Source organism: Lagenorhynchus albirostris, chromosome 14, assembly GCF_949774975.1.
Source record: "Lagenorhynchus albirostris chromosome 14, mLagAlb1.1, whole genome shotgun sequence".
In the NCBI taxonomy this organism is placed as follows: domain Eukaryota; kingdom Metazoa; phylum Chordata; class Mammalia; order Artiodactyla; family Delphinidae; genus Lagenorhynchus; species Lagenorhynchus albirostris.
In genome coordinates, this window is record NC_083108.1 from 16,957,968 (window position 1) to 16,980,324 (window position 22,357).

The 22,357-nt window shown below is 46.9% G+C and overlaps 1 protein-coding gene across 1 annotated transcript in view; it reads right to left on the reverse strand.

Moving 5' to 3' along the window:
* Positions 1-310: 310 nt before the first annotated feature.
* ONECUT2 (one cut homeobox 2) overlaps positions 311-22,357 on the reverse strand; it is a 39,679-nt gene continuing 17,632 nt past the window's right edge. Inside the window, exon 2 of the mRNA XM_060121478.1 lies at positions 311-597. Within this exon, the coding sequence (XP_059977461.1) occupies positions 311-597 (287 nt within the window). The remainder of the gene's footprint in view (positions 598-22,357) is intronic.

Sequence of the window (22,357 nt, forward strand, 5' to 3'; positions counted from 1 at the left end):
CTTGCTGCAGAAAGGCCCCATTTGGGTTTCTGAGGTGCTCAGCACACTCGCTCAGAGGACAATGTCCGGTTCAAAGAGATTAGTTTTCAGCTTGCACTTGGACTCCATAGCCACTAAAAACCAACGAACAAAAAGAACACCTGGCCTATGATTACAGCTAGAATAGAATTTTCTTTTCAAGAGAATTGTGCTTTCAAATCACCAGTGAAGGGCCCCAGCTAAGAATCCAGCGTCTTTTTCCTTTGCATTTTCTTCTGGTATCTTTTGTCCTCATTTGGAGGTGACTTGTGCCCAACTGAGAGCCCTTCCATCACGCTTTGGTACAGGTGCCGGAGGCGGACGAGGGGCCCCCTGTGCTCAGATCGTCCTGCCACTTCTCCAGGCTGCGGCGCCGGGCATTCATGAAGAAGTTGCTGACGGTCGTAAGCTCCAGGCCCAGCTGCTGGGAAATGGTGATCTGCATCTCCTTGGATGGGCGTTTGTTCTCCTTGAAGATGGCGAAGAGCGTTCGGCGTTGGAGGTCGGTGAACACCAGGCGGGATTTCTTCTGGGAATTGTTCCTGTCTTTGTTTGGTTCTTGCTCTTTGCGTTTGCACGCTTGAAGGGGAAGAGAAGAAGGAGAGAGTCAGTGCGAGCCTGAGAACGTGATCCATTGAGAACATTGACAAAGTCAATGGGGATGGAAAGTCAAAGGGGATGTAAACCGTTAAACTTTATTGTGCAAATTGCCCAGCTGTCAATAACCAGCCTTCCCAGTTCATCTATGGGTGATGGAAAGCATCGGTTAGTGGGGGAAGGGAGAAAGGAGAAAAGAGCAGGGCTGTTTACACGGTCTGGTTTTGAACCAAATGCTTTCTCTTTCACTCCCTACCCACCACTGCCACCCCCTTAAAACTCTTTACCTGTGCAATCAGGTGCTCTGAAGGGATCAGTGACTTCCCCAGGGGGAAGCCTGGTTACTACGTTCCTCTTTCACGGTCACCCTCTGGAATTGTTTACAGATGAGCCACAGTGACTTTCCGGAGTCAACGCTTAAAAGTGCGTAATTTCTCAGAATCAAAGCTTCCACCCTCGTGACTCAAAGAATTGTTAACAGAATGAAATTAGAAGTGACAGAGTGATGGTATCATCCCGACCCCAAATCCCCTTCTTCTAGACTTTTGAAAAATAAAAAAAATAAAATCAAACAGGGAGGGAAAGACTGTGAAAAAATTGGTTTAACCAGTTTTAATTTGGCCGGTTGGAAGTAAAGCCAGTACAAGAAGACCAGGGCTGAGGTTGGCAAAAGAACCCAAATTTACAGTGGATTATTTTAGGGCCCGAGATGTGTCAATTAGTAGATGCAGTCTCTGATTCAGCAGATGGGCATCCACATCTGGGGTGCCACGTGCAGCCAGGACATTAATTTATGTGTCACTACCTCTGCCTCACCCTGCAAGTTTCTAGAAGGCAGGGATCAGGTCTGTGTGATATTTCCGACTGGCTCTTTCTGGAGCCACGGACATAAATGAATGCTTGGGATGCTGATGACAAGTGGTGTCTTGACTCTTTCAGGAATTTGCACACTTCACAGACAGATTGGGTCTCAGAAAAGTAACTTTTTTTTTTTTTTTTTTTTTTTGCGGTACGCGGGCCTCTCACTGTTGTGGCCTCTGCCGTTGCGGAGCACAGGCTCCGGACGCGCAGGCCCAGCGGCCATGGCTCACGGGCCCAGCCGCTCCGCGGCATGTGGGATCTTTCTGGACCCGGGCACGAACCCGTGTCCCCTGCATCGGCAGGCGGACTCCCAACCACTGCGCCACCAGGGAAGCCCAGAAAAGTAACTTTTAAGGGCTAAATAATATTGTGCATACAAATCACAAATTTAAACATGGGAACATGTGTTAAAATCACTGGACAGAAACCACAGCTCATCCAGGGGTTTTGTGCCGCCTCAACAGAGCTAATCCAGGAAAGGCGAGGAGGGAGCAGAGGGCCGGCTTTGAGCATCCTTCCCTGGATCAAATCCTACTGGACATTCTGGCTCCAGGTTGAGAATTTCTTTGTACTCAACTGACGTTCCCCTAAGGCTAGCAGTCGTCTGGAGTGCTGTCTGGAAGCCTTTCCATACTTCTCAAAGCCCTGATTTGTGAGTTTCGCTTCTGAGCTTTGGGTCAGGCCATTTTCTACTCTTTGCATTCTGCAGGGAGCATTTGGTATAGTGGGGCCGCTGGCTGCAGTTTGAGCATCAGGGGAACATCCTTCAAACGGATGGGTCTTCGGATTTAACCTAAGGACCAACACTCATAGCAAAGATATTCTGGAAGCTGAACGTCCCCCTACCCAACTGGCCATCCTCCCTGGTGGATGCTATCCGCCATGAAGGATCACTCCTGAAATAAGTGAAGAGCCATGATAAAAAGGGCAGGAACAGGAGAACCCTCAAAAAGGAACACTGTTGGGCTACGTCAGCTTTGCGGAACCCTCTCTTCCTGACTTTTCCTTCTCTCATTTCTAAAAGTAAACATATTACCTTTGTAAATTAAACACAACACACACATACACACCTATAAAAACAGTATGTTTCCATCCCAAACCCCATTCTCTTGGGAGGTTTGGACGTTTTCAGATAAGGGGCATTTCCCCCGAAATGGGAACTCAGAGAGAAAGGGCTGAAACGTCTTACAGTCACCCTTCTCCCACAGGAATTTCCCGGTAATGATTTCTTCTTTGATTATCCCTGGGAGGATCTTACACTTCTGTTGGATGTTTGGATAGTTACCATAACCTCATCTGTAGACTTCCTCTCTCTAGTGCAATCCTCTACAACAGTGCTTCTAAAGTTCAAGGTGCACAGGGATCATTGGGAAGCTTGCTCAAATGCAGATTCTGAGGCAGTCAACCCAGGCGGGGCCCGAGAACCTGCATTTCTAACGAGCTCCCAGGTCATGCTGCTGCTGCTAGCCCCTATGCCTCGGTTTGACTAGCGAGCATTTACCTGATTTCTAAAATCTCAGAGGAGCACCCTGATGGAATGGAATGTTCTGGAACCAGATGCCTGGATTCTCTCACCTGCGCTCCTTCACCTACAAGACTTGGGACCTCGGTAGATGACTTAACCTTTCAGTGTCCGTCTTCGTCACCTGCATAATGGAAATAAGGTGCTCACCTCTGTAGAGGCTTCCGTGAGGCAAAGTGTGTGAATGCTCCCTCCCCACCTTCCCTCTGGCTGCATAACCCCAGTAATCCTGAGGAAGATAAACAGCAGAATTATTCTCATTTTAAAATGAAATAAATGGAGACCTGAGGGTGTAAGCGATTGACCTGAGGTCACATTCCAAGTTGGCTGCAGACCCAGGGCAAGAATCCAGCCCTTGGGTCTGTCCATCTTTCTCCCCTACAGAAATGGCATCCCACGCCATTGGCACCTTAGAGGGACTCTATCTGCACGGCAGCCTCGGAGGTTCTACCCCCCCCCCGAGATTCTGAATTTTACCTGGAGGGGCAGTGTTCTGGAATCTGGGGAGATATTGAATATAGTTCCCTGTGCTGTACAGTAGGTCCTTGTTCTTTATTTTATATACAGTAGTGTGCATATGTTAATCCCAAACTCCTAATTTCTTTCTCCCTCCCCATCCCCTGCTATCCCCTTTGGTAACCATAAGTTTGTTTTCTACGTCTGTGAGTCCATTTTTTGTTTGTAAATAAGTTTATCTGTATCACTTTTTAGATTCCACATACAAGTGATATCATATATTTGTCTTTCTCTGTCTGACTTACTTCACTTAATATAATAATCTCTAGGTCCATCCATGTTGCTGCAGATGGCATTATTTCATTCTTTTTATGGCTGAGTAGTATTCCATTGTGTGTGTGTGTGTGTGTGTGTGTGTGTGTGTGTGTGCGTACCACATCTTTTTTATCCATTAATCTGTCAATGGATATTTATGTTGCTTCCACGTCTTGGCTATGGTAAATAGTGCTGCTATGAACATTGGGGTGCATATATCTTTTCAAATTAAGAGTTTTCTCTGGATATATGCCCAGGAGTGGGGTTTCAGGGTCATATGGTAGCTCTATTTTTAGTTTAGTTTTTTTTTTAAGTTTTTGGCACGGGGGATCCTAGGTCCCCGACCAGGGATCAAACCCATACCCCCTGCATTGGAAGTGTGGAGTCTTAACCACTGGACTGCCAGGAAGTCCTATTTTTAGTTTTCTCAGGAACCTCCATACTGTTCTCCATAGTGGCTCCACCAACTTACATTCCCGGCAACAGTGTAGGAGGGTTCCCTTTTCTCCACACCCTCTCCAGCATTTATTATTTGTAGACTTTTTAATGATGGTCCTTCTGACTGGTGTGGTGGTGTATTTGCACTTTAATAGGGAGTTTAGACAGTATTGATTCAGGTCCACGTTGGCCTGTCAGGTTATATTTGAAGATATATCTACATATGATTTAAGAAACAAATGTTAAAAGTTTAACGTTCAGCAACCTGCAGAGAGAGAACAGATCATCAGATCCTGTGTATGCCTTCCCAACAGCTCTCCAAAGACAACAGACTCAACACCAACAAACGCAAAGCTGCAGCCTGTGGTCTGCCAACGTACGGCAAGTCCAAAAGCCCAAAATAATGAGGCTGCAGGTACATAACCTGCCCCAAGTCCTCAGAGCTGACAGTTGCCACCTCACGATTCTTACAAAAGCAGTTGGTCAGGAGCTGAAGGAAAATACAAACAAGAGGGCAAACACCTGCTTTGAAAGTCTAAGAAAAAGTAGACAGATTGAATGATGTCTGGAAGCTGGCAGGAAGGTGGGAACCTCAGAATTTCTCAGACAAGGTGTGGAGCTAGCTTTGCCCAGAGGCACAGTCAGAGTGTAAATGGTTTTGGTGTTAGAACATTACACGCTACAAATGCCCATTTCAAAACAGCTAGGGAAATGTCAAGTAGCTCCCTACGGCCCAGGAATGTGTGTTAGAAACCCAACAGATGGTGTTCATCAGTGGTGTGGATGGAGTGAGTTCCTGCCACTCACGATAAACTCTGCTCCAGGAGGGTGAGAGGTTAGCCCAGACTCCCGCAGGCACTGGGATCTGCTTCTCCTCCCTCTTCTAGGAAGGAAGCAGGGAGGGCACACCATGGGGTGATGTGTATGTTGCCTGACGGGAAGAGAGAGAAATCCCTCATTCTCCATCTTCCTTCCTCTTCTGGGGAAGTGGTCCCTGTGTGGGTCATGGAGGTTTGAGGGCTCATTTCTATTTCTATCAAAGACAGGGAGAAATTATTTGTTTTTGCCCACAATGAGGCTACCTACTGGGGCTACAGTGCCTTTTCCCTCCTTTTGGGGGCAGGAACGATATCAGCTCAGATGGAGAAGGCTGCCTGTCCCCCGTGGACCAGGACCTGGGACTCGCAGATATATACAGACAGAGGTATCTGTGATTAGTAACAGAGGTGACAGCTACTGCCTAAGTAGGGTCCTGGGTAGACAAATTTTTCAAACCACTGGGTTCCCAGGGTGAAATAATAAGAAGGGAAGCCCTGGTTCAAGGCACAAGCCCTCCCCGAGACCGTGAGATGCCAATTCACCTTTTCCCAGGTGGCCACCCTCAGAGGGTCAGAGACGAAGGTGCATCTCCAAGCATGCGTCACTTCCCTGGAGCTGATCTTCCTAAACCAGGAGAGAAAGAAGAACTTCTCTCTCCCACTGGCCCTTTGTCTCTGCCCCGCACACGGTCAGGCTGCTCCAGGCATTCTCAGGAGCCCAGCTGTCCGCAGGCGCCCAGGGGAACTGGCCACAGCGCTGTCCAGTGCCCGCACAGGGGCAGCACGAAGGCGCGCCCCGTCAGGCACGTGGCAAGGCTGTAAAGCCAGAAGTCATTCCCATCAGGAGGCGGCTCACAGGCAGGTGAGGCAGGGTGAGGGGCGGTACCAGAGACTCAAGAAATAATATTAAGGAGGCCACGGAAAGCAGTGCGTCACCCCGGGGAGGGCCCTGGCGCCGACCCCAGAGGGCAGTGACTGTGTCGTTTCTCTGATGGAAAAGCCTCATTTTCACCCACCCCTAATTTTCCTTCTTGGGACAAAGGTCTTTGGTATTTGCCTGCTAGGGGCGGAGAGCTGTGGGAAGCTAGGGCCCGAGCCTCGGGGAGGGAAGGGAGGCAGGCTAAGAGGGAGAAGCAAAGCTGGGGAGGGCCGCCACCTCTGCGCCGCCCGCCTGGTTTTCGCTGTGGTCTCCTCTGGGAGGGCCCGTGCCTAGACGCGGGCGGGCGGAGCGACCTCGGCTGTAAGTGTCTGCAGGGTAAGGGGGGTGGTAAGGAGCTAGTTCTACGAGGCAGATCCAGGCCGGGGGTCATCGGAACCGCGCTTCGCTTTAACACCTGGTCCCACAGCCGCAGGGGCTTCAGCTCTTCAAGGCCCCTGCGCGTCTCCCTCCGCCCGTAACTCCATCCTCACGCCTGAGTCACAGAACGTCGGCGCTCCTGTCGGGTCTGGGGCTGTCGGTTTCACGTGGGGAGCTAGAGGTCAGCGAGGTGAGCCTGAGAGGCAGGCAAGGTCTGGACCCCCATGAGCACTTTCTCTCTTTATTTTTATTTTATTTTTAAATTTTTGGCCGTACCCCGTGGCATGCGGGATCTTAGTTCCCTGACCAGGGATCGAACCCATGCCCCCTGCATTGGCGCGTCTTAACCACTGGACCGCCGGGGAAGTCCCAGCACTTTCCGCAGGCTCTTTGACGGGAACGTGGGGCAGAGCTGTGGATTCCCATTCTGCACGTGGTGAAGGTTCAGTGACTTGTTTAGGGTGACACAACTAGCGTCAGGGCTGAGACGTTGGCCTGGAAACCCCTTCCCAGCCCCCACCTCGGTCCTGAGGGGCCGAGGAAGTAAGAGGCACCCAACACCGGCCCGAATCCTCGGTCCTCCCTGCTCTGGAGCTGAAACTACCCACGCTACTGGGATTTTGCCCCAAGAATTCAGGTCCCTGTTGAACAACTTCTGCTGTATTGGGCTGAAACGCTCCCATTTGTTTTTGGAGAATCCGGCCCCATCTCATGATTTGCTACAGAGTTACGAGTACCGGAAGGGCCCCTCGGGCTCCTTCAACAAGCTGACAGGAAAGGAAAATGTCTCATGGAAATGAACTAGAGACTTGAAACAAAAGCCTTTATAGTTTTATTTTTCTTGAGGCAACTGATGGGGGGAGAAGACTAAAATGGACGAGGGCAGGGCAGTTTCCATCCAACCTAAGTTCAAATTCGGCTCGGCCATTCACTAGCCGTGTGACCTGGGTATGATTACCGGGCCTCCCTCTCCCTTGGGGTGACTGGGCCAGAAATGATTGACGGGTCCATTCCATCCTTCGGATGGATTTGCCCTCCACGGTCCTCTCCCTCTGCCTGGTACCGCACAAATGCCGTCTTCCTCAGTGACATCTCCTGGAGGGGTCAGAAGAATGAAGGACATCGTTGGCTGTTAATCTGCGAGCTGTTAGACACAATCCACTCTGCCTCTCAAGTCCCATGTTGGGCAGGGGCCTCTTTGGGGGATACTTGCCCCACCTGCCTTAGTGAGAAATGGAATCGGGGCTTTTCTTTCCTTCTGGACTTGAAGCTTCTGTGTCTTTAACCTCCAGGACCGCCTCGCAGGGGTCATGAATGACCTGCTGGTGAAGGTGGTCTGAGTAGGTGCCGAGCGTGAGTCAGCAGCGGGGCAGTCGTGGTACAAGGTGGTGTCGAGGTCTGGAATCGTCGGCCCCCTTTGGCTTGTCCTCTCATCTCTGATCTTGCCGATTTGTTTGCTCTCCGCTGGTTGTCTCCTTCTCATGAGCTTTCTGGCCTGTCCCAGTCCTCCAGGAATCCAGCAGCCCTTCCCTCTTCTGCCCCCGTGCTCCCCTTCCTGCCCCCTCCTGCCCCCCAGCTCCATGCTTCTCCTCCCTCACAGCCCAGCATCACCTCCCGTGTCGACCGGTTAGCCCTGGTGTCCTGTGGAAATGGACCTTTCCTTCCAACCCTCCTCCCTGGAAACCACAAACACACAGGCCGAAGAGAGGTCCTTGCAGAGGCCCTGGGGAGGTGAGGGGCCGAGCCCCCGCAGAGGAGGGGAACTCTGGCTCCACGAACATGATACCATGTCCAGAGATGCTCGAGGATGGGCAACGGAAAGCCACCCTCCAAGAGGTACCTGGAAGAAGCGCCAAAGTCTCAGGTGTAGGCCTAGAAGAATCTTTCTCAGTGTGGTTTCTGTCCCCAGGCTGGCTGCCGCGCCCCCAGGCTGGCGGCCCCGCCCCCAGGCTCCCCCCCTGTGCTGGCTGATGCTGAAAGCCTCCTGCTTCAGCCTAATCCAGCCAGTGGAAGGCTTAACCCCTGCCAGACTGACTGCACCCCTTCCCCTTTGGAAGAGGGCCGTTTAAATCCCCCTCCGCAGTCATTCTGTGCAACGTCCTCAGTACAAATGAGACACGGCTCTGAGCGCAGGCTTGGAGATGGGGGAGCTGAGGCTTCCAGGAAGCAGGTGCCCCCAAGGAAGCAAGGCAGCCCCACAGTGGGAAGGGAGGCTAATTGCAAAACTGGCCCCAATCCTTCTCGTCCCACCATCCCCATCTCCTGCAATGTCACTCTGCAGCTCCCCTCCAGCACGGGATGGAGTTCGTCTGTCTTTCCCGGATCTGGGCTGGTCTGGTGATTTGCTTTGGCCAACTGAATGTGGCAGAAGGAACAGCCCAGGCCTCGAGAAGCCGAGGGCTTTGTTCACGCTCTTGGAGCTCTGGCCGCCACATGACAAGCCCAGGCCAGCCTGGGTCAGCCCATCCCAGCTGCCCCAGCAGCTGACTGCAGTGAGCCCAGCTGAGACCCCTCAAGCGTGGCCTGGACCAGCATAACTGCCCAGCTGACCCGTAGACTCCTGGGCAAAAATAAACGTTCATGGCTTTATGCCACCGGTTTTGTGGTTCTGTGTTACGTGGCATTCCTGTGGTGATATACAGCTGACAAAGAAGCAAAGAACAGCTGTTGCCTTCCTGTCCAGGCAGGGAGTCACATGTAGGGTAAGAAGTCTCAGCTTGAAGTCACGACCTGGTTTCAAATCCCACGTTGCCCACTTATCAGCTACATGACCTTGAGCCTCAGTTTCCTCATCTATAAAGTGGGGATACTAATTGCAAACCCCTCTTACATCAAGGGGCTAGCGGTAATGTTGGTGTGCACAGTAGGTGCTCAGTAAATGTAAATATCCTTCCTTCCATCATAGAGAAAGAAGAAAGAGGAAGGGGGGTGAGGAAGTGAGGTTAAGAATTCATAGTCTGAAATGATTTGCCAAGACTTACTCAACGGTAGATGAAGTGTCCAGAGGGCTTATAGCAAACAAAAGGTTAAAGATTTTTGTTTTCTTTGTGAAGCAGTCTCAGAGCCAATTCCCAGCCTCGTAGAAAAGGTAAGACTGTGATGTGTTTTTACATACGTGTCAGAGATCCTAATAGGTTTTGGACCCCTGGTGTTTCCTAACATCACTAATTTATGTCCAAATACATTCTACATATGATGGGTATTGTTAGCCCCTAATAAATAATGCAGACGTGCTCTACTCTCCTTGCATTCAGTGAATACTTTCCCTGAATTGTTCAATGTGATCCTGCCAGGGCACCGGGTGGGGTGGGGAAGGAAGTCATCGGGGTGTGCCTTTTTCAGCGTGGTCACTTAACCTCCGAGTATATGGGTTTGAAAACGATGCCGAAGGAGAATCGTTTCCAGCTTTCAGCTGGAAAGCCTGAAGCTGCCGTCTTCCAAGGGCTGTGCAGAGCGGGAGAGTGACCTTCTCCAGCAACAAGGGCACACCCACAGGGGCTGGAGTCGGGTTGGAAAGATCAACTGAGGCAACCAACTGGGTTATGCTGGAAAAATCAATTACAAAAGTAAGGTCGTATTTGTACCTCCAGCCTTGTTCGGAGAATTCTGTGGGGTTTTGAGGTAAGAAGAGGGAAATCAACTCCTTTTACTTCCCTTTGTTACTGTCAGGATGGGAAGGAGTGATGGCGTCCAGGAAGGCTCCCTTCCTCTGGAACTAATTTGCATATTCAAGAGCTTTTAAAATAATAACAGCATCCCTTGCATTCAAATAGGGAAGCAAGAATAGAAGAGTTACATACTCTGATAGTACATATTTAATGTTCAGGAAGCCATCAGTGCTGAACAATGCCATCAATGCAGGCTCCTCGGGCCAGCAGAGGGAGAGGTGCTAGCACACTGCTACAGGGACCTGGAGAGGAGGGGTGTGACACACAGGACTTGGGGCTCAGGCTCTGAGCATTGGCCACTAAGGCCAGAAGATGGCGCACCAATCACTCACCGGGGAGGCGGGAGGGCTTGATGAAGGGGGAGGGGCTGCAGAGGACAAGATCTTTTCATCATCATTTGATTATCTTGTGCTCTTTAAAACTTGGAAACTGTAAGTAGTTTGCAGTTAGATGCTTTACAGTTTTCCCTGCTTCTCTTTGATTCCTGACCTTATTACTGAGCGCCACCTTGGTCCAGATGGTCACAGAGCCGGTAGGGTGAACTTGGCCCCTGAGAGCTAAACTCCAACTTCCCTCTTGTTTCTCCAAACATCCCTGGCCTGAGTCAAACGGGAAACTTAATGGCTTTGTCTCCAGGTTGGAGCTGGCTTTTCTCACAGACCAGATGCCCATCCGCTCAGGCAGCAGAGCCAGTGACATCCAGACCAGCGTCCATTTGGGTGGCCAAGAGCAGAGACAGGGAAGTTGCCTGCGCAAATGGATTTGGAGTCATTCCCGGTCCCTGGGGTTTTAGCCCTCCTTTCACTCCCTTCTAACTGGCCTTCCGTGGCGAGAAAAACCTCTAAACCATTTAGCAAATTATCCTGGACAGACAAGGCAACAGGATCCGGGCTGAACAACCCATGTGCCAGTGAGGTAGCTGCTGCCCGGCCTATTAGAGCAAATGTCACGGGGGGGGATGCCAGAGCAGGAGGGAGAGAGGAGGGAGAAAAAACAAGAGAGCAGGGGACCACGCATGCGTGAGCACACACCCCTCATTCTGGAGCCTCTGGAAGGGGTCGCATCCAAAGTGCAGAAAAGTCAGGAACCCCAGGAAGCCTGGCATTGCCCGGAACGCTTGAGCCCCACCTGAAGCTTCACTTCTGACCTGGGGCACGTCTCTGCCCATCTGGGTATCCCTGTGGTGTCCTCTTCCTCCCATTTGGAAATCACGGGTGGTAAGTGCTAACTCTCTCCGCTCCCTCAAAACCCTGCTGCCCATGACTTCACTTGGGTTGGGTTATAAACACGTTGGTTGTGACAAACCAGCACCTCCCAGGTCTATTTATTGTCGCATGAGAGGCAGCCATCCGGTCACCATTCGCAGTTCCCTTGCCTCAAAGACATCCTCTGAAGAAAACAAGTTTAATTTCCTATCCCTATTTTCCCTTCAATACAAAGTCACTGAAGGGGACTCAGCAAATGGGGTCCTTTGATGCCTGAAACTTGCTTATATAGAGGCCCAGTGTGGCCCCAGAGGGCGGATCTCCAGAAGAGGGTCGCCAGTCCTCTGCACCCGACTTGCCCACTCCTCCTACTGTCCCTCCCAGCAGGTTCTGCCTGTAGCTGGGGCTCGCTCACCCAGCGTGGATGTGCATTCTCCTCCTCGGCTTCCCTTTCAGCAGAAACTCTGGGAGTAAAAGGGGAGCCCCAAGGAACAGGTTTCTAACAGCAGATGTTCCAGGACAGCTGGTAAAACCACCGAGTCCTAGAAGGGCAGGACGTTAGAGACCATTTGGTCCTATCCTTTATTTTAGATATAAGGAGTCTGGGGCTCTTAGGGGCGTCATGATTTGCCCAACGCTGACCACAAGGAGTCAGTGACTGAGCCCTGAGAACCCAGATTCCCTTATTACTAGTTCAGTGGTGTTTTTATTTCCCCCTTGGCTATTAGAATAAATCTTTAGGGAGCACTCAGCCTTTGAAATCACGATTCCTGGTCATCTATTCTGCCTACGAAGAAGCCTGGCAAAGACAGACCTTTAGATCTGCTGCATATCTCTACTCGGCAAGCTATCCAGGAGGTTGTGAGTTGCTAAAACAAATATTTAATGCTGGATAGAACATCTCACTAAAAGCGGTTAGGAGAACCCAGTACAGCCTCTCCTAACTTCCCACTAAAATGATCTCAAAGACCTGGAATAAAAGGTAAAACTCACCAAACTGAACACTAGGACTGCCGTCAACCTGCACGGGGGCATTTCTGAGGAATTCTCACCTAAACACAAGGCCAATGGAATTGGATTGAAAAAATAACACCTGAGTCCTCCAGCTGTTCAGAAATTCAAATTAAGCAGCCATCACTCAACTTGATAGGTGATGCCTTTTGAAATAGCCAGAGTGCTGTCCACTCCCTTCTACCTACTAATTGAGAACCGCAACTCTCAATCAACAGTTGGGCAAAAAAATGGACGGTGGGGTGGGTAGAAGAGGGACTCCAGTGGTAGATCGAACCCTGGGAGGTATAGTTTCCAAAGAGTGCTCCAGGTGAGTGTTAAGGACAAGAGGAAGGTTTGGCACTTGGTATCTTGGGGACTCATGCACATACACCATTTGACCAGCTTGTCAGCAGCTGAGGAATGGACGCAGGAGATCCATGTCAGTCCAGCAGGGCCAAATTACAAGAAAACTGGTTAGACTGTAGGAGCTGGGTTGGGTATATCAATTGACAATTTAGTGTAGGTCTACAAGGGTGAGTGCACCAACATCCAGAAAGGAGGCTGTGAGGACAACACATACCCTTCCTATTAATTATATCAGGCCTGACTGGGTTTTTCTCATTTGAGTATGAATACATAGGACAAAAGGAAAGAGATGGAAAATACTGGAAAACAGAAAAACAGACCACCATCTGAAATCAGAGAAAATTCATCTGAAAATATCTTATAGACACTTAAAGAACATTTTAGAGAGTCATTTGGTATCTCAAGATAATGCAAAAAGAGATGGCTTCTATGAAACAGGAACAGAAAATGATTAAGAAGAAAACAAGAGAGAACTCTATAAATAATAGTAGGTAATAAAGAAAACACAGGATAAGAGATGGGAAAGACAAAAAAAATTCTTGCAGGAAAATGAGAAATACATAGCATTGGAGGAAATTAAGAGCAAAACTGATACCATAGTTGTAATGTTAGAATTTATGCAGTTCAGGTGGTCTTTCCTGCAGGGAAGCACTCTTAGTTATATAATGACTCAAAAAGTATATCTGTGTACTCTTTATGAAAAGCAAACTGAAGACATACTCCAGCTTCCTTGGAACATAGCAAAATTAAAAGCTCAAGAATGTGATACTGTCCTAAAAAAGGACTGGTCAACAGCTCTGTGTGGCTATGAATACTCCTGAACATATCCCAAACATCCAAAGGGGTATCATTACATTAACAATCAGCACGTTTTTGGAAAGGCTACACCAATGAATCTTCAGGAAGGTAGAAGGTTTGGTGCCTCCTTTTGCAACAGGATTTCAATGGTATTTAAAAAGAAATCATTCCATTATTAATGATTTTCATCATTATGTAAACAGCATAGTTTGAAAAAAGGAAATTCTACTGTAAAATTATCTCCCCCTTGCAGAATCTAATACCGGATTCATAAGTGCAGTTAAAGATGATTAAATATATGTCAAATTATGAAAAACAAAACAACTAAAAAAAAAAAACCTAGAAGGAACATTTCAATGTGTTAAGTTTCAGGTGAGGCCTGAAAGCACCAGTATCATTCAGTATTATGCTGTAAAAGTAGCCAATGCAATAAAATAAGAAAAAACAATAAGAAGTGGGAATTTTAAAAGGAATGAAACTAATTGATAAAATGACAAAATTTACATAAACTGAGTGCTCATGATTTGATGGGCATTTTTGAAGTTGTACTAACTCATTCAATTTTTAAAATCAACCTATGAGGTGGTTTACAATTAATTATCCTGAGTCACAGAGGATTAAGCAAATTACTTAAGATTACATAGAAAGTAATAGAGTTGGGTTTCAAACTCAGGTAGTCAGATTCTAAACTCCTTGTACCTAACAGCTACCCTATCTTGCTTCTCTAGGCAGAAACAGAACCCTCATAAAAATAAGTTAATATGATATTTTAACCTAGAAAACCCAAAAGCTTCAATACTCAAATTATTAGAACTAATAAGAAAGCTCAATAAGGTGGTCAGTTTTAAGATGAACATACGAACATCAATATTGATTAACATCCATAGAAAATCCAAGATTATACACAGATAAGAATATGAGAATTTAGCAAGGTTCCTAGACTCCAGATCCATAGACAAAAATCAACTGTATTTCTATATAACACAACAAACAGAAAACGAAGACAATACCATTTATAATAGGATTAAAATATCAAGTACATAGAAATAAATCTAACAATAGGTATGTAAAACTTTGACAAAGAGAACTATAAACTTTGTTAGAGAAATTAAAAAGTACTAAATAAATGGATTGGAAGACTCAATATTGTAAAAAGTTTAATTCTCTCCATGTTGATCTATAGATCCAACCAAATCTTTAATAAAAATCTCAGCAGATTTCTCTCCTTCCCTTTCTTTCTTCTTTCTTTCCTTTCAGTTTTTGGGATTTGACAAGCTGATTCTAAAATCTATGTGAGGACTTCCCTGGTGGCACAGTGGTTAAGAATCTGCCTGCCAATGCAGAGGACACAGGTTCGAGCCCTGGTCCGGGAAGACTCCACATGCCACAGAGCAACTAAGCCCGTGCGCCACAACTACTGAGCCTGTGCTCTAGAGCCTGCAAGCCACAACTACTGAGCCCATGTGCCACAACTACTGAAGCCTGTGAGTTAAGAGCCCGTGCTCCACAACAAGAGAAGCCACCGCAGTGAGAAGCCCACGCACCGCAATGAAGAGTAGCCCCCGCTCGCCACAACTAGAGAAAGCCCTCGCACAGCAACAGAGACCCAAAGCAGCCAAAAGTAAATTAAAAACAAAAAAATACAATCAATGTGAGGATGCGAAAAATCAAAGAACGTTCAAGCTATTCTTTTTGGGGTTTTGTTTGTTTGTTTTGGCCACGCCGCATGGCTTGTGGGATCCTAGTTCCCCAACCAGGGATGGAACCTGGGTTTCCTGCAGTGGAAGTGCAGAGTCCTGACCCCTGGACCGCCAGGGAATTCCCTAGTCAAGCTATTCTTTTTTTTTTTTTTTTTTTTTTTGCGGTACGTGGGCCTCTCACTGTTGTGGCCTCTCCTGTTGTGGAGCACAGGCTCCGGATGCGCAGGCTCAGCAGCCATGGCTTACGGGCCCAGCCGCTCTGCGGCATGTGGGATATTCCCGGATCGGGGCACAAACCCGCGTCCCCTGCATCGGTAGGCAGACTCTCAACCACTGTGCCACCAGGGAAGCCCTAGTCAAGCTATTCTTGATGAAGAAGAGCAGATGGAAGGACTTGCTGTCTTAACTATCAAGACCTCTAATCAGACTCTAATTGTGTAGTATTGGGACAAGGATATACATACAACTAGACCAGTGTAACAGAAGAGAAAGCCTACAAACAGATCCACACACCTATAGATATGGGATTTAATGAGAAGATTCGCACGTCAGAACACGAGGAAAGGTATTCTTTCTAATAACGGAGCTAGGGGAATTAGATAGGCATTGGGGCAGGGCTTAATTCTTGGCCCCCTACTTCATGTCATACATAAAAAATAAGTTCTGTATGGATAACAGACCTTAGTGTAAATGGCAAAACAAAAGCTTTTAGAAAATAATATACGGTAATATCTTCATAATCTCAAGAAAGGTTTTTTAAACAAGACTAAAAAAAGTACTAACTCAGGGGCTTCCCTGGTGGCGCAGTGGTTGAGAGTCCGCCTGCTGATGCAGGGGACGCGGGTTCGTGTCCCGGTCCGGGAGGATCCCACGTGCCGCGGAGCGGCTGGGCCCGTGAGCCATGACCGCTGAGCCTGCGCGTCCGGAGCCTGTGCTCCGCAACGGGAGAGGCCACAGCAGTGACAGGCCCGCACACCACCAAAAAAAAAAAAAAGAAAAAAACTAACTCAAAGGAAAAAGACTGAAATATTAGTGCACATTACAATTAAGAATTTCTGTATATCAAAGGACACAAATAAGAGAGTGGAGCGAGGGAGAGAGAGAGAGAGCACAGCCATGGATATCTGCAGCACATATGTTTGATAAAGGGCCTGAACTCAGAATATATAAAATCTTTTGGAAATCAACAAGAAGTCAAGACATCCCAACAGGAAAACAGGCAAAGACTTGAACAGGCACTTTACAGGAGAAGAAATCCAAATTTCCAACAATTACATAAAAAGACCCTCAAAGTTACTAGTAATCCAGGAATTATAAACTTAAAACAACAACATTATACATCCACCTAAATGGCTTAAATGTAAAAATCTCTCAATACCAACTGCTGGCAAAGATATGGGAACTCTCCCAGGCTGCCAGTGGGAGGGTAAATTCGCCTAACAGGTTAGAAGACGGTTTGGCAGTATCTGATATAGTTGAATATATGCAGGCGCTATGACCCAGAAATTCTGCTCCTAGATAGACTGCGTCGCTGCAGATGCTACCATAGGCTGGCACACTCCCTGGGCTTTTTGATAGCTGCCATCCCAATGGATGTGGGGACAAATAAACATTTTAAGAAGAGAACTGGCCAGCAGAGGTCTGAGAGAGAACCAGACTTCCAGAGTCTAGCCCGTGCCTAGCCACACGTCTGCTAAAACCGAAGAAAATTTGTTTTCCCTATTCCTTCCCGAGTACAAGTTCTCAGGGCAGATTTCTCTGAGCACTGTCCTGTCCTTACCTCACGGTCCAGAAGAGGCTAAAGCGATGCTCACCTCCCACCGGGAACTCGGCCCCCTCTGCTGCCCTGGACCCCCTCCAGAGGACCAGTCCTGAGTGCAGGCTCCCCTCTCTCCCTGCATCCAAAGGGCGGGGGCGAGGGTGCAGCTGTAACCAGACCCCATCAGAGCCGCTGAAGATGTGCCTGTGGATCAGAACTAATGGCATTAGGCGATCACTCAGGGAATAGAGCTGCAATTACTCCTTGGACGCCTTCTCCAAGATGACCACATGCAGAACACCAAGAGGGGAAAGAGTAACGAATCACCAAGTGAATTAACCGCTAGCCGCTCTAATTAGTTTTATCATTTTTCATGAAAACACTAATGAATATGAAATAATGTGGCCATGAAACCACTAAGACAATTAACGCTTCAGAGTAATTTGGGGTCAGAAAAGGATTCTAGAGACTGTTTAAATAGTCTCAACAATCGTGTGTTGAGAATTCAGAGGAAGCCCACGGCTTCAAAATCTTCTATTAGCAGGTAAGTTGCTACTTCAGGAAAAGCAACAGCGAGGTGTCTGTGGGTTTTCTTTCCTCCCTCCCTTCTTTCCTTCCTCCCTTCTTTCCTTCCTTCCTTTGCATATTAAGCCTCCTGGTTTTGGGAATAAAGATGATAGCATGAACCAAAACAGGAACCTTCAGGGAGTGAGATGAGAACCAAATGAACGCACAGTGAGTGGTGGATCTGGGGAACAGGAGAAAGAGGCAGGGTCCAGCCATACTGAAACCAGAAAAGAGGGAACAGTACTCAGCACTTTTTGCCTCATCGTTACCTGGACGTGGGAGAAAACAGCTTTCTGAAATGACTCCCAAACCGGCAATCATGATGCAGATATAAGATAAGCTGAGCCTTGCTGGCGGAGCTGTAATTTTTCTATGTACAACTGTACAATTCTAGCAAATGTAGAGTTTGTGCTCACCACATACCACACTCTCCAAATGGACCTTACCCCAGCATAAGTCAGTAAGCATGCAGTCAGAACCTACTGTGAGCACAGCAGACTTCCGTGTTCTAAGCACGAGCTTAGCGAAATGCCTGTAATTGTTAAGAGTCTTAAAAGGACATGGGGGTGGGGGGGAGAGGGAGTGGTGGCAGGAGTGAATAACACTGCTGCATGTTTGACCAGTTTGCAAGGAGAGCATCCAAAGACCAATGTTGTGTCTGGCAATCTCTCTCGTCACAAATGCCACTGGTGAAAGTGACAAAAATTATGCTGAAGGATAGACCTGTCCACGTGAAATAGGGGATTATCCTGGGTATGAAGGAAATAAGATGTAAAAGTGCCAGGTGCAGCGCTAAACACTATGGTATCTCATTTAACCCGCACACCAACTATCTAGTCAGCACCAACATGATCCCCATTCTACAGAGGAAGCAACTGAGGCTCTCTGAGGTTAATGACTTGCATGAGGTCACATAGCTAGTAAGTGGTGTAGCTGGGACCTAAACTGGATCTGTCTAACCCCGAAGCTCACGCTCTTGATGACAATGCCAAGCAATACTCTTTTTTTAAAAAAAGTATTTTATTTATTTGGTTGTGCCGGGTCTTAGTTGCAGCAGGCGGGCTCCTTAGTTGCAGCATGTTAATTTAGTTGTGGCATGCATGTGGGATCTAGTTCCCCGACCAGGGATTGAACCCGGGCCCCCTGCATTGGGAGCTTGGAGTCTTAACCACTGCACCACCAGGGAAGCCCCAAGCAATACTCTTGATATATAAAAAATACGGAAGAGTTGGTGACTCAGGCCAAGTCTCCTGCTTATGTACAGAGAAATTACAAAGGTAATATTAATCAATTAATAGTAATAATAATGATTCAACTAAATTAGCAAGTATTCACAATTGACCAGTTGTTCTGAGCATCTATATGCATTAGCTTATTTAAGGCTCACAATAACCTTATGATATACCCACTATTATCTGAGGCACAGAGATTGCTATAGACTGAATATTTGTCACGCCCAAATTCATATGTTGAAATTCTAACTTCCAGAGATGATGACAGTAGTAGGTGGGGCCTTTGGGAGGTGCTTAAGTCATGAGGGTAGAAAACCCTTCTGAATATGATTAGTGCCCTTATAAAAGAGGTTCCAAAGAGCTCCCTAACCCCTTCCACCATGTGAAGATACAATGAGAAGTCTGCAGCCTTGAAGAGGGCCTTCACCCAACCAGGCTGGCACCCTGATCTAGCTCTTCCAGCCTCCAGACCATGAGCAATAAATTTCTGTTGTTAGTAAGTTGTCTGTGGTATTTTGGTACAGTAGACTAAGACAGATATAAACAAGATAAACCTTGAAGACTTTGAAGATTCTACTCAATTCTGAAATGTTTAAAGGCTAATTAACAATGCAACAAAAAGTACATCTTTGGAACTTTTTTTTTTTTTTTTTAGTATTAAAGCAGTGCTTATGGAATGCCAACTCTCCAATTACAGCTCTGTTACCGCAGGGTCCTTTGCCACAGAACTGAATGGGATGGCTAGTCAGGATAAAAGATGAGCAGGGTCTGTTTTTCTTGTCTTCGGTGGCAGGTGGGTGGAACTGAGAAATAAGGCCTTTCTCCTGGGTTTTGCTTCCAAAGATACAAAACATCAGGAATCACACCTCTTCCACTGGGGATGACTCCTCAGACCGACAACCTTATTTGCTTTCAAACTCAATCTGGAATTCTACCCACCTCCGCTATGCAAATAAGACTTCTGTATGCCCTAAAGGGGGCAAGTGGCCTTGAGCTGGACTCTGAACTTGCAAACAGGAATTCCGGGACTCCAGCTAATCCATGAAAGAAGTTACAGGTTTCGTTCACAATGCTCAGAATTCGAATAAATCAGCCTGCCAAACCACAGGCACAAAAACACAAGGACGTTTTGGAATTACAGGGTGAACAAGTTCAGTAACCAGGGACAGCTTGTTATGAATAACAGGAGACTACACTTGCCTACAAGGGTGTCATTTCTTCACATCCATGGGAAGTATAAGCACTGGGCATTGATTCATAGGGTGCCATTTCATATGCATGCAGAACAAATCCAGCTAAACCAAGTTATCTGCCCAATGGAACTCGAAAATATTTCTCAATTGAATTTTAAACAGACCTCGATGTGAAGGAAATTTAATTAGGTAAGTAATATAGAACACAATGAAATGTCCATCAAAATTGCTTCCAAAGGTTTAAAATGTTTCCCTTTTCAGACAATGTAGTTAGAGCTGCTAAGATATCTATGTTAGTACAGTGTCTTGAAAAGTGGGCTTGGGAAATCAATATGATCACCTCTCTGAATTAAGTATGCGCAAATGAGAGCAACTGAGGTCCACGTAAATCAGCTCAAGTAGCCCTCTGTGTACCAGACCATTAGGGGACAGGCAGAGAGGAAGGAGGATGCAAATAAACACATTATCTGAGGCATACTCACTAATGGAAGGCATCTCTTAACACCCACATTAAGAATCAAGACAAAACCCGTCCAGTATTTTTAACACTGTTTATGATTTAAAAAAATAAAAGCATGCCAGAAATAGAAACTAAGGTTAAAAAAACAAAAAACCCACAACAACCCTCAACAAACCTTAGACATTGTTAGAGTCACAAATGAGTAAATCTCTTGATCTTTTTGATATCACCTCCAAATTGCTTCTGTATTCACTGGTAAAATGAATAAAGTGCTGGCATCGTTTGGATGTTGTCTGCACAGAATAATGGAGATCTGGATTGGATGGCTTAACTTCTATAGGCAACAGATTTTTTTTTTTTTTTTTTTTTTTTTTTTTTTTTTTTTTGCGGTACGCGGGCCTCTCACTGTTGTGGCCTCTCGCGTTGCGGAGCGCAAGCTCCGGACGCGCAGGCTCAGCGGCCATGGCTCACGGGCCCGGCCGCTCCGCGACATGTGGGATCTTCCCGGACCAGGGCACGAACCCGCGTCCCCTGCGTTGGCAGGCGGACTCTCAACCACTGCGCCACCAGGGAAGCCCAGATTTAGACTTTTGTTCCTCAGATGGTTGGTGGTTATTTCAGTGGAAAAAAAACCAAAAAAGTTTAAAATGAAGTCTTATTTTAAAATACATGTAGAGGTACATGTGGTCAGCTGGTGGGGCTAGAAGGGACCTCCTGTTAGGACACCAGAGCTGTGTGACCCTGGGGATCACCTGCACTTACTGAGTGCCAACTATGGCCAGCACTAGAGGGAAGATGAAGGAGAGCAAAGCCGGGCTCTCTGCCTGCTACCATCTAGGGGGAAGGTCAGGCATGGCCACAGATCAGCCTAGTACGAAGAAACATGGCTTCTAACAAGCTGGGCATAGTTTGTTACTTGTATAAAGTATAAAGTAATAAAGGGTTTTGAAATACTTCCACACTTATTTCCTATTTGTTGCCAAATCTGCTGTCCTTATCCTATCCCAACCATAGGAATGACTTCCTGCAAGAATGGAAGTGAGCTAAAATATGTGGTAAGAGGTAGATGGCAAAAAATACCAAACCCCTCAAACTCCAATTCACCCTTTCCTGTACGAGGCTCCTTGCCATGGAATCTGGTAGTGCCCCCCTACTCTGTCTCTAGGCTCAGCCATGTGACTTGCTTTCACCAATGGAATGTTATTGCTTGTGCTTTCCCCTTTGTCATTGTCGTGAGGACATACCCAGGCTACTCCAGTGGTCCCAGGATAGGAAACATGGAACAAAGCCACCCACAGATGCATGATCAAGCCAGCCAGACCACAAAGGGAAACCCAGCTGGGATCAGCCTAGATCAGCTGAATCCTGCAGATATCTGAGAAAAAAATGTTTATTGTTTTTGTAAATTAATTTTTATTGGAGTATAGTTGATTTACAATGTTGTGGTAGTTTCTGCTGTACAGCAAAGTGAATCAGTTATACATATACAAATAGCCACTCTTTTTTAGATTCTTTTCCCATACAGGTCATTAAACAATATTGAGTAGAGTTCCCTGTGCTATACAGTAGGTTCTTGTTAGTTACCTATTTTATATATAGTGGTGTGTATATGTCAATCCCAATGTCCCAATTTATTCTTCCTCCCCAAATATCACTTGATATCGCTTATATAAGGAATCTTAAAAAATGGTACAAATGAACTTATTTACAAAACAGAGTCACAGATGTAGAAAACAAACTTATGGTTACCAAGGGGGAAGGCGGGTAGGGAAAATGCTTATTGTTAAACACCATGAGTTTTGGGGTGGTTTGCTACTTAGTATTATTATGGCAATAGGTGACTGATACATAGCACATAATAGATGTTCAATAAAATCTGTATCTTATATCCTTTCTCTCCTCCTCCCCAACATCCAAGGCCGTCTTATCCCTCAGATCATCACTCTAGGCAAGGAATTCTGTGGAAAAGTCCTGACGACAGCTGATCAGCCCGTTACCTAACAATGATCTTATACAGATCATCTCTCATACTTACATCGTTCTCCGAGATGGACATACTATTCCCATTTTATAAAGGAGGAAACTGAGACCCCG